The following is a 22,754-nucleotide window of genomic DNA, read 5'->3' on the forward strand; positions in this document are numbered from 1 at the left end:
ACTTGTTGCTGAGTTGTGGAGGTCAGCTCTTAGCCAAGAACCGAAAAGTAGTTGGGGAGGGATGATTTTTAGGAATGTGTAGAATATCTGTGAGTGACCTATTCTCCCACAAGCATAGCAAAAATCAGTCACTCTCTTATATTTGAATGAAATCGATGTATCTATGTTGTAATCTCTGATAAGCCAAAAATCTTGTTTCAGTAGTTTTGTAATGTCTATTTCAACCTTTATCCTTTTAAATTTTCTCCAAGCTATTTCAAATTGTGATCTACTTCCAGCTTTAGTAAGTTTCCCATAGCTTTGCCAATGTTTATAGCATTTTCTATAATCATATGGCCCAATGTAAGTCTATCTATTTGCACATGAAAGACTGGAGAATTTAAACTTATCTCATGCCATGTAGATCTTGGAGGCCACGATTTGAGGACGAGCAAATCCCCCTAAAAGTTCCGTGGAGCTTGGTTGGGGATCCTTTGTTTATCATGGATCAATTGAAATGTGAAGAAGAAGAGATTAACTTCTAGATCTTTAATGTGAAAATTTTGTTCACCATGCTGCTTTGATGTTTGTATGTAGTGCAGTTTTGTTCAAGGGACGAGCAGCCACAATCCATCCAACCAATGTAAGATTTATGGTTTTCTTTGTTGTTTCTATAGTTGGTGCCAGGTTGAGATCTTTTTAGGGTAGAGCTTCTATTTGATTAGTGGGTCCATTCCTATAAGTGGAGAACTGTTCCAAGTAGTCTTGGGTTGTTTTTTTTTTAGGTCAATGGTTGATTACTCCATGAAGTAGTGGAATTCACTAAAAGGTGAAAGAGAGAGTCAAGAGGGAGAGTGGATATTCTTTATCTAACTTTATAGTATCTTACCTTATTATTATTAAAAGAAAAGCTCTGGATGCATTCAAATTTATGTAGTCGTCGTGCACTAATCCAATGTGGATCGGTTCAATCAACTAAGGATTCTGCTGCGTACGTAGAGTCGAGTATGTGCAAGAAGAGAGGGGGGGGCTAATGTGACGTGCATCATGCCACGTCAATATTTGTGCTAAAAGTGGATGCAGAAGTGAGAAAGAAAACAGAGAGAGAGAGAGAGAGAGAGAGAGAGAGAAGGATATAGAATTTATTTGCTGAAACTTTCATGAACTTATCAAATTCAGCAAATATGTTCATAGCAAATAAATGTAACCATTTGTCTTTTCTGTAGTGAGCTCGATCGACTTCCTATAATAGTGATTATAGATTTTACAAATTACACCTTCAAGCCTCTCCTGAGGAACAACAAGAATGCTATCAACAATAGAGTCATTCTATATACAACTGTAAAGTACGTAAAAGCTGCATAATCGTTTTGAAAAAGAGTAAGATTTTCTATTAAAAAATTAATTAATTTTTTCATATAAATCATATGTTTTATTTACTTTTTCCGAAATAATTACTGCATAATTTATGATTATAAATATTTTTTCTTTTTTTTTAAACATATACCAAGTGGCATCACGCCATGTCAGATTAGTCTCTCAGGACTGCATGTACTCGACTGTACGTAGCAAAATTCTTACAGACGCCTGAGTTGAGGTACTTTTATGATTTCCAGCCACTTTTGCTGTATGTACCTGTGATTTTTTCATATCTAGATTGCTTTCAACTGGGTCTTTCTCTAGCATAATCTCGTCTTCGTCGAGGATAGTGTTCTTGAGAAGTTTTGAACTAAAAAGATTTGTTTTTGAGAAGTTTCAACATTGGAATACCGTTGGTTTCGCTGATCCCAAAGAGTTGCTACGAGGCTGCTTGTGGTATTGCCTGAAGAAGCTTACTTCGGCCGTTAATGGGTATGTGTTCGACTGTTCGTGCCCAAGAATATGTACACCTAAGTTTGGTTTACTTCGAAACGAACTCATTTTTGGCCCGAAACGCCTTGTTAGAGCTTGTTATGCTGCTTCCTTGGCAGTTGGCATTGTCATCAGAAGACCATTCCATGTACAGTTGCGTTGGCTGCTCTTAGGGCTTTTTCACTCTTCTGAAATTGAAGGAACAAAAATTCTTGTACGTTTTTGGCCTTTTTTTTTTTTTTTAAATTAACTCATCAGTTTTTAAAAAAAAAAAAATTAACTCATCATTCTTATATTATAATTATATTTGATTTTATTATTTTATTAAAAAAAATTAGATTTTTAATAACGAAGTATACTCTGTTTCAAAAGAAGACGTAGCTAACATTATTTTCCTCGCATTTTCTCTCCCCTTCGCCTCCTACAAGTCCTCTCCCGAAAGAAAACCCTCTCCCTCGCCGTCGCCGCGTATATGTTCAAAACAATTTCAAGAACTTTCGGGAACCAACAGAGAAACTTCAAAAGTCCCAAAACCCACTGCAGCATAAGCAAATGCATCCTTCTAGTACAGAGCCAACGCTTTGCTAACCTTCGCGGTGACCATCCTCGTACTCACGTGCGCCATGGCCTCCTTCTCCGACAATTTCAACCACCCCTCGCTCTCTGCCATATCGAGGTTTATCTCTCTCACTCAAAAACTTACCTTTTCTTAATTTCAAGCTTGAATTATTATCCTTTTTTTTTTCTTCTATGTTTCGCCCGCACCACATAGACGGAGAGCCCCCCATATTTATCTTCATCTCCTTCTTCTTTCCTTTCGCGCCATCCGTCGCTTGTCTCCGTTTTTGCCAACAAAATAAATCCAGCAGTTAGCTGCTTCCTTTTCAATTTTTAAATTCTTCTTCATTTTTTGCTTTCCTGGAGCAGGAAGGGGGTTGTGAAAGGGTTGAAGAACTCTGGTTCTGGGCTTGCTCTTGACAGCCGTTGGTAAAGATAAATCATAAAAGAAAAAAATTAGTATTTTAATAGTACAATGGAAAAAGAAGCTACTCAATGTGAAGAGTAAGATATATAGCTTAGCCATAGTCAAAACAGTGACCATTGTTAGCCAAATTTGCCAATTTTTTTAGTTAATTCGATACCAATGCTCTAAACATAACCCTATGCTATGGAGAGCGATGCTTCTCTACAATACATTCGGGCACAGACAATTTCTGAGAGACTACTGCCCATCTTTTTTCCCGATTTTCCCTCTCTCTCTCTCTCTCTCTCTCTCTCTCTCTATCTATCTCTCTCTCTCTCTCTCTCTCTCTCTCTCTCTCTTTCTGTGATAATTACAGAAGCCTCAATAGAGGTACTTCTATGATTTCCGGCCACTTTTGCTGTATCTTCCTGTAAATTTTTCATATCTAGATTGCTTTCAATTGGGTCTTTCTCTAGCATAATGTTGTCTTCATCAAGAATGGTGTTCTGGGTAGTATATATTTTTCCTTTTGAACTAAAAATATTTTTTTTTCAGAAGTTTCAAGATTGGAATACTGGTGGTTTCGCTGACTCCAAAGAGTTGTTATGAGGCTGCTTGTGGTATTGCTTGAAGAAACTTGCATTGGCTGTTAATGGGTATGTGTTCTTGCCCAAGAATATGTATACCTAAGTTTGGTTTGCTTCGAAAGGAACTCATTTTTGGCCTGAAACGCCTTGTAAGGACTTATTATGCTGCTTCCTTGGAATTGTTATTAGAAGACCATTCGTTTGATGAAAGTCCTAAATTTGAAAATAAGACAGTTGATAACGTTAATGTCCCGAGAAGTAGCTCAAGCATCCAAAATAGGCGCAAGCTATTTCCTTTAGTTGGCAGAGTGTTCAAGTCTTTGAATTGGATGGTTGCAAGGGAAATAAGATTTTCAACGGCCGTGAGAAAGTGTGGATTTTCTCATTCCGTCAATGCATTCAGAACTATTATTCATATATTTGCATTAGCTGGGATGCAGATGGAGGTACATGCTTTGCTTAGAGATATCATTGGATATTATAAAGAAGGTGATCGGGATGTATTTGAATTGTTCCCAACTTTGCTGGATTCATCTCAGCATGTGGCGAGATCAGTTGTGGTATTTGATGTACTTATAAAAGTATTTGCAGCCAATTCAATGCTTGAGAATGCCGTGGATGTGTATGTGCGGACTAAGAGTATTGGGCTTAAGCCAGATATTCGTTCTTGTAATTTCTTGTTGAAGTGTTTGGTGGAAGCAAATAAAGTGGAATTTGTTACAAGTTTATATGAAGATATAAAACAATCTGGGCCATCGCCCAATGTTTACACATACACAATTATCATGAGCTTTTACTGTAAAGGACATCTTGGTCAGGATGTGGATATTGGACGAGCGACTGAGATTCTAGAAGAAATGGAGAGTTGTGGTGAAAACCCAACTGTTGTGACATACAGTACCTATATCCATGGACTTTGTAAAGTTGGTTGTGTTGAGTTTGCCTTTGAATTTATTCGGAATTTGAGATGTAGAAACCAGCCCCTCAACAACTATTGTTATAATCCTATTATTTATGGATTTTCCCAAAAAGGTGATTTATATGAAGCTTCGAAGGTTTTGGAAGAAATGAAGAGCTATGGAATACCACCAGATATTTACAGTTACAGCATTTTGATTGATGGGTTTTGCAAGAAAGGGGATGTTGAGAAAGGTCTTAATTTGATTGAGGAAATGCATCTTTCTGATTTGAGACCATCCCTAGTTACCTATAGTTCACTCTTCTATGGCCTATGTAAGAGTGGACTGACAAACATCTCACTAGATATGTTCCATAATCTTGGGGATGCAGGTTATAGTTATGATCATATTGCTTATGAAATATTAATCAATGGATTATGTAGGCAAGATGATATGCATTATGCCTATAAACTTTTGGAGGAGATGATCGGCAATAATTTGGTGCCTGATGCTTTCAATTTTCACAGTCTGATTCATGGTTTCTGCAAGTTAGGGTTCTTAGATAAGGCCATGGAGGTTTTCAATATCATGCTACATCATGGTGTCTTGCCTAATACTGTCACTTACAATGTTATAATTGATGGGTATTGCAAGGAAGGGCACTTGGAGGAAGCCTTGAAACTTATGGCTGAAATGCAAGACCTAGGGATCTTTCTTAACACATACACCTATAATGCAGTTATTAACAGACTGTGCAAGGAAAGAAAATCAGAAAAGGCTTGGGAACTTTTTCCTCAAATGCTTAAGAGAAATACACTCCCTGGAGTTGTTAATTATAGTACGCTGATGGATGGTTTTACCAAACAGTCAAATTTTAAGAAGGCTTTGATGTTGTATACAATAATGCTAAAAATTGGGGTCATGCCGAACACAGTTACATATACCATTCTTGTTAACATATTTTGCCGTAGGAACAAAATGAATGAAGCGTATCATTTTTTCAAGGAAATGATAAAAAATGGTTTGGTTCCAGATAAGATTACTTACACATCTTTGATAGCTGGATTTAGCAGAACTAATGATATGAACAAGGCTTGGGCATTACTCAATGAAATGTTGAATAAAGGCCACATGCCCAGTGTCGTTACTTATACCTGTTTAATTGATGGGTTCTGCAAGGTGAACCGCATGGATATGGCCGACTTGTTGATTGATGAAATGAAGAGAAACAAAGTGACTCCAGATGTGGTAACTTACACTGTTCTCATCATTGGATACCATAGACTTGGAAATATTGAGAGAGCACGTGAGTTATTTGATGAAATGAAGTTAAGTGGTATTATTCCTGATGATACTGCTTTGCGCTGGGGCATAAAGCTGGAGTAGTTTCCAAAGGCTAGGAAGCCGGGGGAATAGAGTTATGAGGACCAGATGGTATGCTACTGATCTCTTTTCTCTATATTGTTTGGTATTTCCAACTTTATATACTGGTTTGATACATAAAGCTTTCTTGTGAAGCTTACCACATCCTGATTTCATCACTTCATCTACATTTTTGAAAATATATAGTATATACCATAAGCAATTCCTCTGCTCACATACTGGTAGATGCACAATTGGCTTAAGATCCAGAATTTGGGTGAGATATCAGTTACATCCAAGAAAGGGAACCTATGACTTTTTGTTTTGCCGTACTTTTTTTATATGGGGGGCTGACTATTGAATCTGAAATTAGAAACATGAAGTAAATAGTTTCAATGCATCTCTGCACTTATGCCTGTGGTTTCCCTCACGGTACTTGTTCTTGAAATAGTTTAGGTAGTTTACTTGTTCTTGAAATAGAGTTATCCAATGAACACTGGTGGAACCTATTTCGTTCACTGACTGTCACATAATCATGAAGCAGATAATGCTGATGATTCTAGCTGTTTTGGTGATTGGAGACAGATTGACCACTGGTTAATACCACTTAATGAGGGTACTATCAGATTGGTCATGTTGTCAAAAAACATTGCAAAAGCCACATTGGGTGAGGACTCTAGGAACACCATCTCATTTAGAAGTTTTCTAATAATTTTGAATTTATTTTTTGCAAGCTTCTTATTAATCTGCTTATTTTTTTAATATAATATGCATGACAAAAATTACTTATGTATCATCTTGAAAGCCAAATACGCATGTGTGAATTATACTTTTGCTTTATATTTGGCCAAAACATTGTGATATACCAAATGCTTTTGATTCATTAGTATGGATGGATTTTTCTTCTGCTAAATGAAAGCCAAATCATCGTATGAACTATGATTATGCAAGTTATATTCTTTGCAGAAAACTGTGGTTCTTTCTTTTGGAATGGTTTGATGTGCTGTTGCTTTGTATACAATTTGTAATAAATTCAGGCTGTTGTTTACCAATCAAAAAATAAATAAATTCAGGCTGCTGAATAAGTTGGCAGGTGAATTAGATGTATGAAAAAATTTTGGGGGGTGAAAATGCCAATGGTTCTTGCACCAAATAGTATCTTGTCCCTCCATACTATAGTTGTGAAGTTAGGTCATTGAACTCCCTTACGATTCACAACATTACACCAATTCGATATATATGAACTATTGAATTAGCCATTCACTCCCATTAAATCTAAAAGATAAAGACTTTCAAATTATTTTACTGGTTTACATAATTAAAAATAAATAAAAAATTGTTCTTGAAGATAATTATGCTGACCCAGGATTGGTTTACATTAAAAAATACATAAGAGTAAAAGATAAGAAGTTATCACTTGCCTTTCAGGAAGAAAAATGCTTAAAAAGAATGGGAGCAAGCTCTCTTAGAAATTGAAGCTCCCAATTTGAGTATGACGAATATTAAGCATAATATCAATAGCCATAGCACTATAAAAAGAAATATTGTTTTACAACTTTTATGTATTTTTTATTTATTATGTTTTCGTCGGAAATTATTCTTTTTTATTAGAAAGAATAAAGTTTTATTGATTGGAAAGAGGTATAGACCAAATACACAAAGATTATACATGGATTACACCTAGCATCATCTAGGAACCATAAATGGATACAAGCAAGTGGTGAAAATGTGTCAGGTCTGGGATTTGTGAAATATCTTTTAATATCAAATTTCTCATACTTTGGTTGGGGAAAATCAGAATCTTTTGGTGAGTATGAAGACCATTCTGTCTTTCCTGTCCAAGGATTTGGCTTTAAAAAAAATATCTTTTGGAGGATATACTTTTTCATTTTGGTTTTTATTGTCTTTCAAAAAGAAACTACAATTTGTTGATTTTCTTAGCATATTTGTCCAATCAATATTTTACATTGGTATGAGAGGTTCTGTTTTCTTTCTTTTTTTCATATTTTTCCTTTTTCCTTCTTTTTTTTTTTTTTTTTTGTTTGTAATTGCATGATAGGTTCCTGCTCTTGGATCAACATACCTGGAAGAATTTTCTATTTTTATTATTTATGCTCTTAATACATTATTGGATAAATTTTATTAAGCATGAACTATATCTGGTATTCGTTTATCTTATTGCTGAAATCCTAGAGTACAGCCAAGGCCAGTGCTCTTCAATCGGCAAAAACCACAATCTTCAAATTAAATGGAGCGAGGGAAGGGGGCGTATTCAGTCATTTTGTTGATGCTGACCAATCAAAGTTGCATTCTTCTTGTTCCCAAGCATTAGGACAAGTGCACTAATAAATGAGCAATGCATGTACATCTACACGCTCAGATCGATTAAAGGAACATGGAAGGTGATTTATATCCCGATATGATAAGATCCAGATCTATTAAATTATAACTGAAGGAAGTTGCTTGCTTCTTGCAGGTGAACTGTTAAAGGTGGATATCTCACAAAATTCTACCTAACCAAGGTCTTTGCTTACATGCGCACTGTACCAGTAAAGAGCAAACTAACTCAAAAGCCTCAAAGGTTGAGGGCATTGCAAGGAAAAAGCCAAGAGGATCCACCTGAACCTGGTCTCATGTTTGATCAACAAGAAGCATTTATTGAAAGGTTGTTGATAAGCTCCAATTCTGAGTTACACTCAAGAACTGAAGTCATTTACACTGGAAATGAAAAGGGTATGCGGGAAATATCTGTTAGCATATATCTTTATCACGTCAACCAGTTTTGTATCCAGAGAAAATTTCATTCTAGTGCAGCATCAAGACAACACCACCCTTTGTATCTTAGCTAGCTTGGACCAACAAGTAGGAATGTTAGCGAGTAATAAGAAACTTCGGTTTTTACCAATCCAACAACACCTTGTCATATAAGCATGGCCACTTCTAGTGACCTTTTAATCTTGCCTAACCCTTTATCTTAGGCAGGGAAAGAATGAGGCTCAGTAATCACAGAGTTAAAACTCTATCTTAGGCAGGGAAAGAAATCTACTTCTAAGCAGTGATCCAAACCCTCCCAACCTATACTATAAGCATCCATAAACAGAGCCATCTAGAATTTTTGATGGTGTCAACAAAAGGAGGAGCATAAGATCCACTGGATATCCTGGAAAAGAATAGAGCAAGCCAAGTCAGCTGGGGGTTTGGGTTTTAGGGACCTTGAATGTTTCAACAAGGCAATGCTTTCCAAGTAGTGTTGGAGATTAATTCAAGACCCTAACTCTCTTGTTGCTAAAATATTAAAAGCCAAATACTTTCCTAACTCAACATTTCAGACAGCTAAAGTTTGCTCTAAATACTCATTTGTGTGGAGAAGTCTCCTTGCAGTCAGACATGTTGTAGAGGTTGACTCTTTCTGGAGGGTGGGACAGGATCCAACATCTTTATCATATGACAAATGTCTAAACCATTCAAATCCCAGTAAGGTCACAAGTCCAGTCAAGACTCTAGATGGTAATGCAACTGTTGCAGAACTGATTGATCCTGAGACTAGGTTGTGGAAGGTAGACTTGGTACTAGACATTTTTAATGAAGGGGAAGCTAACTCAATCTTGCAAACTCCTATTAGCACTATGAACACTATGGACAGAATCATATGGCATGGAACTACAAATGGTTCCTTTTCAGTAAAGAGTGCATACCACATGGAGAAATTAAGGGAGGTGGCAACTCAAGGACAAGCTTCTACTAGCAGCAAGTTAAAAGATGTTTGGAACAAAATATGGCAACTTCATGTCACACCTGGTGATAAAGTCTTCATATGTAGAGCCTGTTAGGAGGCCCTCCCCACTCAATCCAATACGTTCAAAAAGAAAGTGGTGAATAACCCACTATGCCCCATTTGTTGCAGAGATGAAGAAAGTGTCTTTCATGCATTGTAGAGCTGTGAAACAGCAATGGATGTATAGAATCAATGCTCCAAAAGGCTTCAGAAATGTGCTATACCTCAGACCCCTATGCTTTTGTTTTTCGAGTCATTATATATGGCCCTAAATGCAGAAGATTTGCATGAGTTAGTAGTGGTGACAAGGAAATTGTGGTAGAGAATGAATACTTTCATCTTTAACAATGAGTTTGCTCATCCTAACTCCATTGTTAGAGAGACTAGAATTCTAGTAGACATGATGTCTGAGGGGGACATTGATCCTCAAAGCAATAGCAGAGCCATCCAAGTATGCTCATCAGAGGCTGTTTGGAAGGCACCTTCATCGACCTAGTTTAAAATCAACTAGGATGATGCAGTGGATAAGGCCAATGGATTGATTGGTATAAGAGTTGTCATTAGGGACTGTGTTGGTCAGATCCTTGCCACAATGAGGCAGAGGAAACAGTTTTTTCTTGACCCCTTATTAGCTGAAGCATATAGAGCTCTACATACTGTTAAAATGAGATTGGACCTTGGATTGCATTAGATTATTATTGAAGGTGACTCACTGCAAGTAACAAAGGCGTTACGAGAAGACAAGGAAATGAAGTAGCTCAAGCATGTTTATGAGTGAAACAAGGTCATGTCTTAATTTTTTTTTTTTTTTTTTTTTGCTGAGTGAGATATTTCTCATGTTAGGAGAAATGACAATTTTATAGCTCGCTCACTTGCAAAAGATGCTCTTACCATTTCAGATTCAATTGTAATTATGGAGGAAGCTCCTCCTTGTATCTCATGACTTTTATAATGGAATGGCATAAGGATATTTCCTTTAAAAAAAAAAATCTTGCCTAACCCTCAAGACCGTGAGAAGAATGAAAATTCTCGTGATGAAGGACAGCCACTCTTGGTAATCACTTATGTGTAAGGATTGCACGAGCCTCCATGAATGACATAAATGAGATTGCAATTCGGGTGAAAATGACAAGTGGATTTATTTGCCTACACCTGATGAACCAAAGGTATCTCCAAAATTGGTGATTTTTTATTTCATAAAATTTATTTATTAGATTTTAGCGTTAAAATAGAAGGTACCAATTCATGGCAATTCAAAAAAGAAATATTACATCTACACAAATATTTTTACAAAAAATAACTTTCACGATCACTTAAGTTATGTCTGGACAGTGAGTTGAAATGGGATAAATTGAGATTAAAGTTGAAAGTTAAATAAAATATTATTAGAAGATTATTTTTTAATATTATTATTTTAAGATTTGAAAATTTTAAATTGTTTATTATATTTTGTATGTAAATTTATAAAAGTTGTAATAATAAAATGAGATTGGTTAAGAGTCCCTTTCAATCCAAATCGAACCTTCATAATGAGATCGTCAATTTTGGCTCAACAAAAGTTGATTAAAAAATTCAACTCAAAATAAATCTAACGCATTAACATGTAAAACCACTCTTACAGAATTCTTGTACAGATTAAGCAATCCTCAATTAAAAAAAGATTAATGATACTCTAAATTACAAACCTTGTCATTCAAAGTTACACATGGCTATCTGTCATATTTCAAACTTCTTTTATCAGTCGTCGTTGGTTTGATTATATAAAATTAAACTATCTTACCTTATCTCTTATAATTATTATAACTTTTTAAAATTTTCACATAAAATATAATAAACAATTTAATTTATTTAAATTTAAAAATAAAACTAATATTATAAAATTATATTATAAAAATATTTTATTCAACTTTCAATAAAATATCTCATCTTATCTGAACTGTGTAATCTAAGCATAACACCTATTTGAAATCTACTTTATGTTGATGATATAAAAAATTAAGATATAAAAGGGTATTGCTTTGTTAAAAAAAAATGGATAATAATGAGATGAGATTGGTTAAGAGTCCATTTCAATCCAAACTGAAGCTTCATAATGAGATCGTCAATTTTGGCTCAACAAAAGTTAATTAAAAAATTCAACTCAAAATAAATCTAACACATTAACATGTAAAACTACTCTTACAGAATTCTTGTACAGATTAAGCAATCCTCAATTAAAAAAAGATTAATGATACTCTAAATTACAAACCTTGTCATTCAAAGTTACACATGGCTATGTGACATGTGTCATATTTCAAACTTCTTTTATCAGTCGTTATTGGTTTGATTATATAAAATTAAACTATCTCATCTCATCTTTTATAATTATCATAAATTTTTTAAATTTTCACATAAAATATAATAAACAATTCAATTTATTTAAATCTAAAAATAAAACTAATATTATAAAAATATTTTATTTAACTTTCAACAAAATATCTCATCTTATATAAAATATGTAATCCAAGCATAACACTTACTTGAAATCTACCTTATGTTGATGATATCAAAAATTAAGATATAAAAGGGTATTGCTTTGTACAAAAAGGGGGAATCTTACTCTCGTAAATCCCAGTTTATTCGAGCAAAAAATTCTAACCGGTGAAGTCGGTCTCTTATAACGGTGAAGAATGGGTAGTCAACAAAGAAATAGATTTATTAATGTTGGGGTTCAACAGATGGGATCCGTGGCGCAATGGTAGCGCGTCTGACTCCAGATCAGAAGGTTGCGTGTTCGATTCACGTCGGGTTCAATCCCCGCAATCCCAACTTTTTTGACAAAACTTTTTAGTCCAATCACTTAATGCCATCTGTGTCCAGAAATCCATCCCTGCCCTTTCCCGCTGGCGAGCCCAATATGTTCTCAGTGAGTTATTCCTGAAAAAACATTCGACATTGCTTTCTCCCAATGTCGTTTGCCGCGGTTTAACGAAAATAATAAAAGGAACGGCGGATACAGGATACAGTTGAGAGTTTGTAAATTTTAAATATTCAATTTAAAAAATATAAAATTTATTATTAAAAAATTAATTTATTTACGTGAATCTCGTATTTAATTATTTTTTTAAAAATAATATATAAAATTTATATATTTTAAGACAATAAATATCATCCATTATAATTAATAAAAATACAATTTTAAAAATAATAAATAATTAAATTGAACTATTTTTTTTTTTGTTTCTTTCGTATTGTTAGCTTCAGAAAACCTAATAAATAAACTCTTATGTTGGCTTAATTGGTAAAAGTTTTGATTTTAGTTGTATGCTCTTTTTAAATATAAAATTCGAATCGTTTTGGGTGTAAATAATTTTTATAGACCATCGAGTTAGAGTACTTTTGCTTTAAATTAATCGACGTGGACTTGCATGAAATTTTTTGTTGAAAGTTTGTGCACTCTGAAAATTAGTCAGGACTAAATCGATATCAATAAAAAAAATCAAAATAAGCAATACATAAAAATTCAAAACTCAAAAACTCTTTGCAAATAAAAAAATTCATAAATCAATTTTGTACAATAAGTGATACTCTTTATCTCTGTATTTTGTTAGCCTTAAGCACTTTTATTACTATGACACGTATGAAATAAGAACAAATTTATTTATTATCTATTTTGTTATCATTCTTAACAATTTATGACGTAGTATTAAATTATAGACTCATAAATAAAATATAAAAAATAATTTTTAATTATTCAATATCACATCATAAGATGATAAATAAATAATAAAAATCGAAATGATGAATAACATTATTGTTAAAATAAATTTATATAATCTTATAGGGATTCACTCAAACAAATTAACAATGGCATGATACCTTATCATTAAGTAAGAGCATTGGTATTGGCATTGGCTTCATCAAAAGTCAAGTCAAATGCATAAAATGATGAATATGAATGGGAAAGAGCTGCATTGGATTAGTCGAACCAAATAATAGGAAGTTTTGACCTACAGTGTTTGTCTGGTTTCTTTCAAATATGAAAGGCTACTGTACACTCATTATTTGAATATTTTACTATATTTTAATTCATCAACTGTTTTACTGCATTTTAATTCATCAAATGCTTTATTGCATATTATACATACTAGAGCAACGAGCATTTACTGCATATTATACGTTCTAGAGCAACGAGCTCAATAAAAATAAATATATATATCCATATAAGTTAATAAAAGGCAAAAATATATAGAAGCAGAGTATATGTATTTGTTGGTTCCTTAAATTATATATATGTGTGTTTGTTGAATTATTAATATACATATAGTTAGTTTAATTGCAAAATATGAAAAAAAAAATTATATTATTATTAAAAAAATAATATTATATTATTATTTTAATAAATCTAATTACTAATTTAATGTGAGATTATGGATAGGAAGATTTTAGATTTGATGAAAAATACATGAAAATTTTGTATTTTTCATCAAATTTTGAAGATGACTTTGATGAAACCAATGTGGATGCTCTTGAGACAAATTGACTGACGGTCTCATTATTTTTATAATTATTCTCATCTCATTAAATTATTATAGTTTTTTTAAATTTTTACATAAAAGAAAATAAATAATTTAACTTTTTTAAATTTTAAAATAAAAATAATATTTTTAAAAAATATTATAATAATATTTTATTTAATTTTAATTTTTATAATAACTCATCTCATCGGAAAAACAAAGTAGCCCTAATTTGGTAAATTCACAACCTTACCCCGTCGTCACAAACAATCACCCAGAAAAGGGCATATGCTTCCAACGTACCCGTACCCAGAAAAGGGCATATGCTACCGTCGTCACCGCTTCCAACGTACCCGTATCCTGTCCCTTCTCTTTCTCTCTCTCTACAATCTAGGGTTTAAGTTTACCCCGCCGATGACAGCGTACATTTTGACCCTCCTCAAACCCTAAAGAAAGCAAATTCCCCAATACGCTCTCTGTTTCTCAATAATAAATTATGGACGGAGTCGATAATGGAGGCGAGGCGTCCGGTTCTAGCGGCGGTGATCATCCGGCCCCAGCTCCGATGCCGAGCGCAAATGCGCCGCCGCCGTTCTTGAGTAAGACGTACGATATGGTCGATGACCCGGCAACCGACCCAATAGTGTCGTGGAGCCCCACGAACAACAGCTTCGTGGTGTGGAACCCGCCCGAGTTCGCCAGGGACCTCCTGCCCAAGTACTTCAAGCACAACAATTTCTCCAGCTTCGTCAGGCAGCTCAACACCTACGTATATGCCTTTCCCTATATGTCCATTGCTGTCCTCAACTTCTTCTTGCTCTTCTTTTTATTGCTTTGAAAGGTGTGTGTGTGTGTGTGTGGTTTGTTTGAGAATTCTGGTTTCTTATAGATTAAAGATTACCGTGTCGATGTTGATTGTGATGAGTACACTAGTGTAATTAAGAATTAGTTTCAGCAGTGGAGTAGAGATCATCCGGTTAAAATGAGAACGATTAGCTCTATTATAGAAGCCTTTGTTTGGTTGCTGGGAAGGCCGATGGATCTACTTATCCAAAAAACGAGAGAGCGAGCTGGGGGCTGGAACATGAGCTTTGAATTCAAAATGGTTTGTTTTCTTTTTGGTGTTTGAGGTTCTGGAGCAGCGATATATTTTTCTAAGTAACTTGGTAACCAGAATTCCATTAAAAAGCTCAGTCCAAGTATATTTGAGCTACGATTTAGGGCTAGGTTTTTTTGCACGTTGTAATGACCTAAGGAAGGCTCAAGTTACAAGTCAACAGTACAATGGGAACCCATTGGAATCTCATAAAAATCAAGGAATTCTTGTGATCCCCGGTAGCGAGTATAAGTGGCTCACACTGCTTGCTTGGGTCGGAAAACTTTTTGCTCTTTACAGTGATTCCAATGGACTCCGATTGTATCATTCACTAGTGCTTTTGGAGTATGACCCCATATGTGACTTGGGCAGTACTTGGGTCATTACAAATGGTATTAGAGCCAGTCCCAACAAAAAATGTGGGATTTGAGTTGTGCTACCTATGATGGAATGATGCAATGAGGATGTCAAGAATTTAAGCGGTGGAGATTGCAATACCCTATATCGAGTACGTATAGGTGGTGGAGTTTTGCTACTCATCATCCCACACACCACAATTTTTATTTATTTTTTTTAATTTTTGTTGGTTTCATTCTTTCTATTTCTTTTTGAAGCCCTTCTTTTTAAATTAATTGAGTTCTTCTACTCACAATCCATACACTACACATTTGGTAAGGGAAAAAAAATTAAAAATTAAAAAATTATGTGCGATGTGTGGTGTGGGGATGATGATTATAATTTTTCTAGGTGATGAATGGGATCCCACATTATTTGTGAGAGAGAAATTCGTGCTCTTTACAATGGTTCCAAAGGGCTCCAATTATACAATTGAGTATTACTTTTGGAGTGTGGGCCTAGATGTGACCGGTGCCTTCTTTGGGGTATTACACATGGTCATTCCCACTGTTGTGTTGTTGAATATTTGATGAAAAAAGAGAAGATAAGAAAATGAATGAATGGATTATGGTCTTTTGTTTTTCCTACGACTTGTTTAGAAACTTATGTACTTGCAGAAAGTGCAAAGATCTTGTCGATGATTTGATAGTATTGCTTCTTTGTCTCCAAAACATTGAAAAGTTTGTCTAATTTAGAGTTTTGATATCTCGTCTTCCTGCATTTTTATCAGCAATCAAATGGAGCAAAAGTGGGAGAAAGGGAAAAGGAAGCGAGTCTCAGGTCGATCACGACCTGATCACATGGTTAACAATGGTTTAATCTTGTCATATGATCTTGTTGTTTCAGTTGTAGTCAAGGTATAGCTGAATGCAAGGCAAACACATTAATCGATTGGAGAGGATTTAGATATACCTCGTGAAGTATTTGAAAAAGCCTGAGAGAGATTACTAACAGATGGGTTGTGGAAACTCTTTTTTCTTTTTATGATAAAAGCATTCTTTTTACTTAATTTTTTAATGAGTAAAGTTGCATGTTTTCTCCAAAGCCACTTTCTAGGGCATAAGGACAGTGTTACAAATTTTGGTGTATGATTTTTCTTTTTGTTCAAAGCCCATCATAATGCAGTGGATATACATTTCTTTTTAAATGCCAAGGAGTATGTTGGCTCTCCATTCAAACTGGTTGTCATCATCGGTGCCCTGGCATATTGTTTCATCCAGCTTAGATGGGGCTTGTACCCTCTACGTAAGACTGAGGCCCTTGAAGTTTAGATGTTTTAATTATATATATATATATAAAAAAAAAAAAAAAAAAAAAGTTTAGATGTTTTGGGAAGTGAGTTGAGTTGTGAAGAAATTCATGTTCTTTGCATTCCGATTCAGTAGGTGGCTTAAATTGGTAGTGTGTTGAAAAATGTATTTCAAACCAATGAAGGTAAGAGAAATGTTGATTTCTTTAGTATATCATAATACAAGGAGAAAGCTTGTAAACAAGAATGTGAAGATGTTGACTTTTGAAGTTTACAATGCATTCATATTTTTGTAAGGTTTATCAGTTAAGAGCAATAAGATTTCTGTGGGATATTGGCTTAAAGATATGAGGTTCATATACTTATGGTGGGATTAACTTGGGTGATGCCAAGACAGGTGGTGGACCTCCTAGATTCTTGGAAAGCCATTCAGGGTAACTCTCAGATCACCTCTATTTGAAAGATGGTTCCAATATGTTTATGGTGGTGTATTTGGAGGGAGAGGAACGAAAGAAGTTTTGAAGATCAAGCGCGGTCAATGGATGAGCTTAGAAGTTTATATTTCAATACTTTACTCCATTGGCTGATTGTAATTGATTTTCATGGCTTGTTGTTTCATGAATTCCTTGTATCTCTAAACTAAGCACACCTAGGCGTTTCTCTTTTATATGTCCCATATACTTGGGCTTTTTCCTATTATTTTGATCAATATAATATTATTTACCGATAAAAAAAATGGAACAATATAATTGATAAAAAAAATGGAACAATATAATAGGAGTGCAACCAAATATCAGAGATCAATAGAGCATAGGCCATGCTGGTTCCTGTGGGATGAAATGTTGTGATGGATTTTCCATTTAACTTAAAAGTGATTTTTGGGCATATCAGGAATTTGGCCATGCAAAAAGGGTAGAATTTGATACAAGCCATGATTTTTTTGTTTTGTTTTTGCAGCTAGGTTATGTAATTTACGTTTGAATTGAGCATTCAAAAACTACCATTGTGTATAACTGATGGTAGTTACTCAGAATTTTATGGAAGATCTATGTGATTTTGTTCCTTTCATTTGGGTCATGTCCCCTTGATTATTCCTGCTTGCAAAACCCCGGGATGGATTGGGATTCTTATTCAGCATTTTATCTCACGCTATTTAAGCACTGCCCTGAGTGGCGCTGATTTTGTCTTTGTTGAAGTATCTCATATTTGGTCCCCATACTTGAACATTGCAGTAGTTCGACCGTTTCTATGGCACCACAACAAGTGAATGTGGTTTTTCAAATGAGTTCGTTGCTTCTAGTTTATGAACTTGATGATTATTATGTATGGAATTGAATTACTCCATAACATTTTGATATTTAGGAAAAGTTTACATACATTTTCTGCTTTATTATTTTAATGTAACTACGTGCATTTTTTATAGTTGCTTTTTTAATTTTTTTAATTTTGATATAGAACATGTTTTTATGTTCATGGATTCTACTGGTAATTTCTTTCTCTTGTTTATATTTCGTTAAATTGCTAAAATGAGATATATTAACTTTTTTATCGTTGTTTATTCTGCTGATTGAATCGTGCTTTGCCCCCACCCAGTTTCGTTTTTCATTTTTTTGTCACCTTTTGTTGAACAGGGTTTCAGGAAGGTTGATCCAGACCGCTGGGAATTTGCAAATGAGGGCTTCTTGAGGGGCCAAAAACACCTGCTTAAGAGTATTAGTCGGCGAAAACCTGCTCATGGACATAGTCATCAACAGCCACAGCAATCACATGAACAGAGTTCATCACCGGCAGTTTGTGTAGAGGTTGGGAAGTTTGGCCTGGAGGAAGAGGTTGAGAGGCTTAAGAGGGACAAGAATGTGCTTATGCAGGAACTTGTCAGGTTGAGGCAGCAGCAACAGGCAACTGATAGTCAGCTGCAAACCATGGTGCAGCGTCTTCAGGGGATGGAGCAGAGGCAGCAACAGGTGATGTCATTCCTGGCAAAGGCTGTGCAGAGTCCTGGCTTCTTGGCCCAGTTTATGCAACAGCAAAATGAGGGCAACAAGCGCATAACTGAAGGCAGCAAAAAACGGAGGCTTAAGCAAGAAGATATTTCCGAGAGGGAAGATTCTCCTGCTCCTGATGGACAGATTGTTAAGTATCAACCACTAAAGAATGAGGCAGCAAAGGCAATGCTCAGGCAGATTATGAAAATGGATGCTTCCTCCAGGCTGGAATCTTTTAATGATGAAGATGGTTTACTGATTGCCGATGGTCCATCATCAACCAGTGCAATGGACAGTGGGAGCTCTACAAGCCATGTATCAGGAGTGACTCTGCAAGAGGTCTCACCAACTTCTGAGAAAGTTGCAACTCCATTCCCAGTCCCAGATATGAGTCTACTGGTTGGAGCACAAGATGCACCTTCCATTTCTGTTCCTGAGGCCAATGTAATCATGCCTGAGCTTTCTCAAATACCTGAAATGATGCCCGAAAGTATTGTGGACATTCCCAAGGAAAATTACATGGGACCTGAGACAGGCAATGGGGGATTTTTAGATCCCACATTGGAAGTTAATGGGTCTCTTCCCATAGAAATGGATGATATCTCCCCAGATCCTGACATTGATCTCTTTCTAAGTGATCCCAACTTTTGGGATGACCTTGTGCAAAGTCCAGTGCCGGAAGATATTGAATCAAATTCTGTGCATGGTATGTCCAAGGAAAATGAAGCACAGCCAATGGAGAACGGATGGGACAATGTTCAGCATCTGGACAAGCTTACAAAACAAATGGGCCTTCTTACATCAGATATGAAAGAGGCCTGATATTGGTTACTACATGTACATTAGTTTCACTCATCGGATGAGGTAACACCAATCGTCTTTTTAATCATGCAATCCTCTTGTTTTGGTCTTTGGAAGAGCAGCTAATGCCCCATGTCTCTGTTCACCCCTGCTTTGTTTTGCTCATATGGAGATACTTTTTTTTTTTGGTTCTTTTCTCTGAATCCTCCTTTGCCTCATGTTGATGGTGTGTGCAGTGACTCGAGTGACTCGATGGGATAAGTAGTGTAACTGGCTATAGCTCTGATTTTATGTTCCTTTATACGAGTTGATGTCCTGCTCTAGCTAGGCATGGCCTTTGTTTGAAAGAATGAATGGTAATGGATGCTTTGCCCAAAAAAATAATAATTGAGTCTTATAATCCACTTTCAGATTATTTTACTGGAGTACATTTCCCTTCTGTAAAATACACATTCATGTTCATAGTTATCTTAAACATTGGCAGTAAATATATGCTCCTTCTAAAATTTGACCTGGTGGATGTACATTCTGGAACATACTACTGGAGGTTGGAGTTATTTGGTTGAGGGACAATTGTTGAAACAATTATCCTAAAGGGAGCACATGTATGTCTGATATCTTTAGGGTCATAGGGACCTAATATGGATAGTCATAAGCAGTCCAAGTAAAATCCATCTTCAACTTTAAATGATATTTGTGGAAATGATACTTCTACTGAAACCTGTGGGTGATTAAATTTGGAAGCTTTAGGTTAGAAAACGTTGTCAAAGGTTAACTGAACATAGAATCGGACTTTACCCATGCCTAAAATTTGACAGGAAGGTACTGTTCAAAGTGCAATCAGACATTGGAAAATTTCTGCATGGAGCCATTCTATTCACAAGCCAATGTATAGAATACACCATCCATATTATTAATGTGGCATGATTTAATTAAATCTGTAAATTTTTCTTGCAAATTAAATCAAGCCACATCAGCAGAATGCAGTGTGTGTACTATACATCGGCTTATGAATAGAATTTTCCTTATGCATGATTCGTAGAATAGCCTAGTCCTACAGATATTGGAGCTTCGTACTTTTAGCAAGATGAATTGAATTTCTCGGATATATGATTCTTTCTGATGTATGGATGCGGATCCTCTCCATTCTCCAATGGCTTTGCAGCTTGTAAGAAAGCCCTTTCCAAGGATAGTGCCATAAGCTGTGCAGGATATTCCTACGCGACAAGATCATGCATGCTGATCGTACACTTTAGTGTCAAGAATATATGCTTGCTACTGAAAAAAGAGGGTGTTATTACCTAGCGTGAAGTTATTAATTATTAATTCTATGATATTAACTTGATTGTGGAGTTATTTTAGCCTCTTTCTCCTTTGATTACTAATTTTAGTGGACTATTTATATAGAGATTAAAAAGGATGAAATATTTTCGTTATTTTGTTATTTTAATTTGATATAATGTATGAGATGTATTAGAAGTGATCATTTTTATAAAGAAATTACATTTGTAAGTTAGTATGGAGGATATAAGTTTGTAATATGTTAAAATCTGATTATTTTAAAACAAAAACTTTATGTGCAGTTACTTTTACATACTCCTTGCGCACTTTATTAATGCGATTGGCTGCATCATTTTTATAATATAAAATAACTAATTTATCCAATCACATTAATAGAATATGCAAAGAGTATGCAAAAGTGATTATATGTAGCAAACTCTTTTTAAAACCTTAAAAGGATGTTCAAATCATAATGGATTAACTGATCTTGATCCTACTCCACTAATGAATTAAATTTATATCAGTTCTCTAGTTTTTATTTTAATTTTAGAATCTTCGGTCAAACTCGCGTTAATTTCAAACAATCTATTGGTTGCGTGGCATCATTTATTTATAATCTTAAAAAATGGTACTTGCAATCGTATGCGTGCAAGTTTTGCATACTCTTTTCTTGTAATAAAAAATAGAAAAGAAAAAAATCTTATTTTTTTCTAAAAAAGAATGTGCGCAATCCCTAAAATTGTATCTAGTTATAATGTACGGCTTATAAGTCTCTTTGAATGATAATGAAAAAAATGCAATTTAAGTTTTTAGGAGTATTTTAATGTTATACTTTTTGTAATTTTTGTATTTGAAGATTAGAGAATTTTGGTAGGCAATTCGACTTGCGTAACCTCTAAATGTGTAAACACAATATTTATGGAAATCGATACCTTATGCATTAATAACTTGCCACATAAATAAAGCTTTATATGGACTTAGTCAAATAACAAACTGACTGTAAGAACTTAACTGACCCACTTACACACGGACTCAAGCATGGACTAAATAATAGATAATTGAATAAAACATGGCCCATGAAAATACAAGTTGGAACCACCAAATAACATGGCCTGTGAGATTTCTTCTGGACTTAATACCTGGACTCAAAACTGTTAAAACAAGAGACTCAAAGCAACAATAATAAGACCCACAACAATTAAGATAAGGCCCGAATGCTTAGGCCCAGACTCGGCCCAATATGTTTCAAACATTAACCCTAATATTAGGGTTTCTTGTTCGGCAGCTCATGACACATGCCCCCTCTTCAGAAGACCTTGCCCTTAAGGCCAGGGAATTGCTGCCTGAGATCATCGTGCTCCACTCACATCGCATCATCTTCCTCCAAGCCTTTCCATTTCACTAACATTTTAACACCAGCTTTCTGCCCCTTTTTAATGATGCATTTACTGAGAATGATTTCTGGTTTGGGTTCGAGATGTCCCTCAGAGGTAAGCCTCGGCAACTTCATAGATGGTTGCATTTGTTCTCCCAAAGTCTTTTTGAGACACGAAACATGGAATGTTGGAAAGATATGTGAATCTAGTGGTAGATCTAACCAGTATGATACTTTACCGATCCTCTGAGTTATGGCGTACAGTCCATAATATCACATTGCTAACTTGAGATTCCTCCTCATAACTACTGGCATTTGATGGTAGGGATGAAGACGAAGGTAAACTTTGTCTCTAACTAGGAACTCGTGATCTGTCATGTGCTTATCCACATAAAGTTTCGTCTTTTTTTGAGCTTCCTTTGAATTTTGTCGAACTAACCTGTTGATGAGTTCTCTGCTTCTTAGTTCTTCCTCAACAACTTGAACCTTAGTTGTTCTTGGTTCAAATGGCATCATCCTCAAAGGTGGTTGTTTGTAGATCACTTCATAAGGCGAAATCTTTGTGGAAGTATGTTCTGAGGTAATGTAAGCGTATTCGGCCAAGGGCAACCATCGTGCCCAGTCACGGGATCTGTCTCCATGAAACTCTTGAGGTAGC

The 22,754-nt window shown here is 35.1% G+C and overlaps 2 protein-coding genes and 1 non-coding gene across 12 annotated transcripts; all 3 read left to right on the forward strand.

Moving 5' to 3' along the window:
• The first annotated feature begins 2,216 nt into the window (after window positions 1-2,216).
• Window positions 2,217-8,552, forward strand: LOC122289924 (pentatricopeptide repeat-containing protein At3g22470, mitochondrial-like). 6 transcript variants are annotated; one of them, XM_043097330.1, is made up of 5 exons: window positions 2,217-2,506; window positions 3,350-5,714; window positions 6,184-6,309; window positions 7,836-8,044; window positions 8,119-8,552. In XM_043097330.1, exon 2 carries the CDS (start codon window positions 3,447-3,449, stop codon window positions 5,664-5,666), a length of 2,220 nt encoding a protein of 739 aa, XP_042953264.1. In that variant the 5' UTR covers window positions 2,217-2,506; window positions 3,350-3,446; the 3' UTR covers window positions 5,667-5,714; window positions 6,184-6,309; window positions 7,836-8,044; window positions 8,119-8,552. The 6 variants fall into 6 exon arrangements, with proteins under 6 accessions (XP_042953264.1, XP_042953261.1, XP_042953263.1 ...); XM_043097327.1 differs by having other exon boundaries at window positions 6,187-6,309; XM_043097329.1 differs by having other exon boundaries at window positions 6,187-6,309; window positions 7,843-8,044.
• Window positions 8,553-12,137: 3,585 nt separating this feature from the next.
• TRNAW-CCA lies at window positions 12,138-12,209 on the forward strand. The gene has a single exon. It is a non-coding gene; the product is annotated as a tRNA-Trp (tRNA).
• Window positions 12,210-14,166: 1,957 nt separating this feature from the next.
• On the forward strand, window positions 14,167-20,890 carry LOC122289900 (heat shock factor protein HSF8-like). 5 transcript variants are annotated; one of them, XM_043097286.1, is made up of 3 exons: window positions 14,167-14,682; window positions 18,286-19,503; window positions 20,606-20,890. In XM_043097286.1, exons 1-2 carry the CDS (start codon window positions 14,410-14,412, stop codon window positions 19,459-19,461), a joined length of 1,449 nt encoding a protein of 482 aa, XP_042953220.1. In that variant the 5' UTR covers window positions 14,167-14,409; the 3' UTR covers window positions 19,462-19,503; window positions 20,606-20,890. The 5 variants fall into 5 exon arrangements, with proteins under 5 accessions (XP_042953220.1, XP_042953222.1, XP_042953221.1 ...); XM_043097288.1 differs by lacking the exon at window positions 20,606-20,890 and adding an exon at window positions 19,677-19,868; XM_043097287.1 differs by lacking the exon at window positions 20,606-20,890 and adding an exon at window positions 19,686-19,868.
• The last annotated feature ends 1,864 nt before the right edge of the window (window positions 20,891-22,754 follow it).

This window comes from Carya illinoinensis, chromosome 12, assembly GCF_018687715.1.
Source record: "Carya illinoinensis cultivar Pawnee chromosome 12, C.illinoinensisPawnee_v1, whole genome shotgun sequence".
NCBI classification, from domain to species: domain Eukaryota; kingdom Viridiplantae; phylum Streptophyta; class Magnoliopsida; order Fagales; family Juglandaceae; genus Carya; species Carya illinoinensis.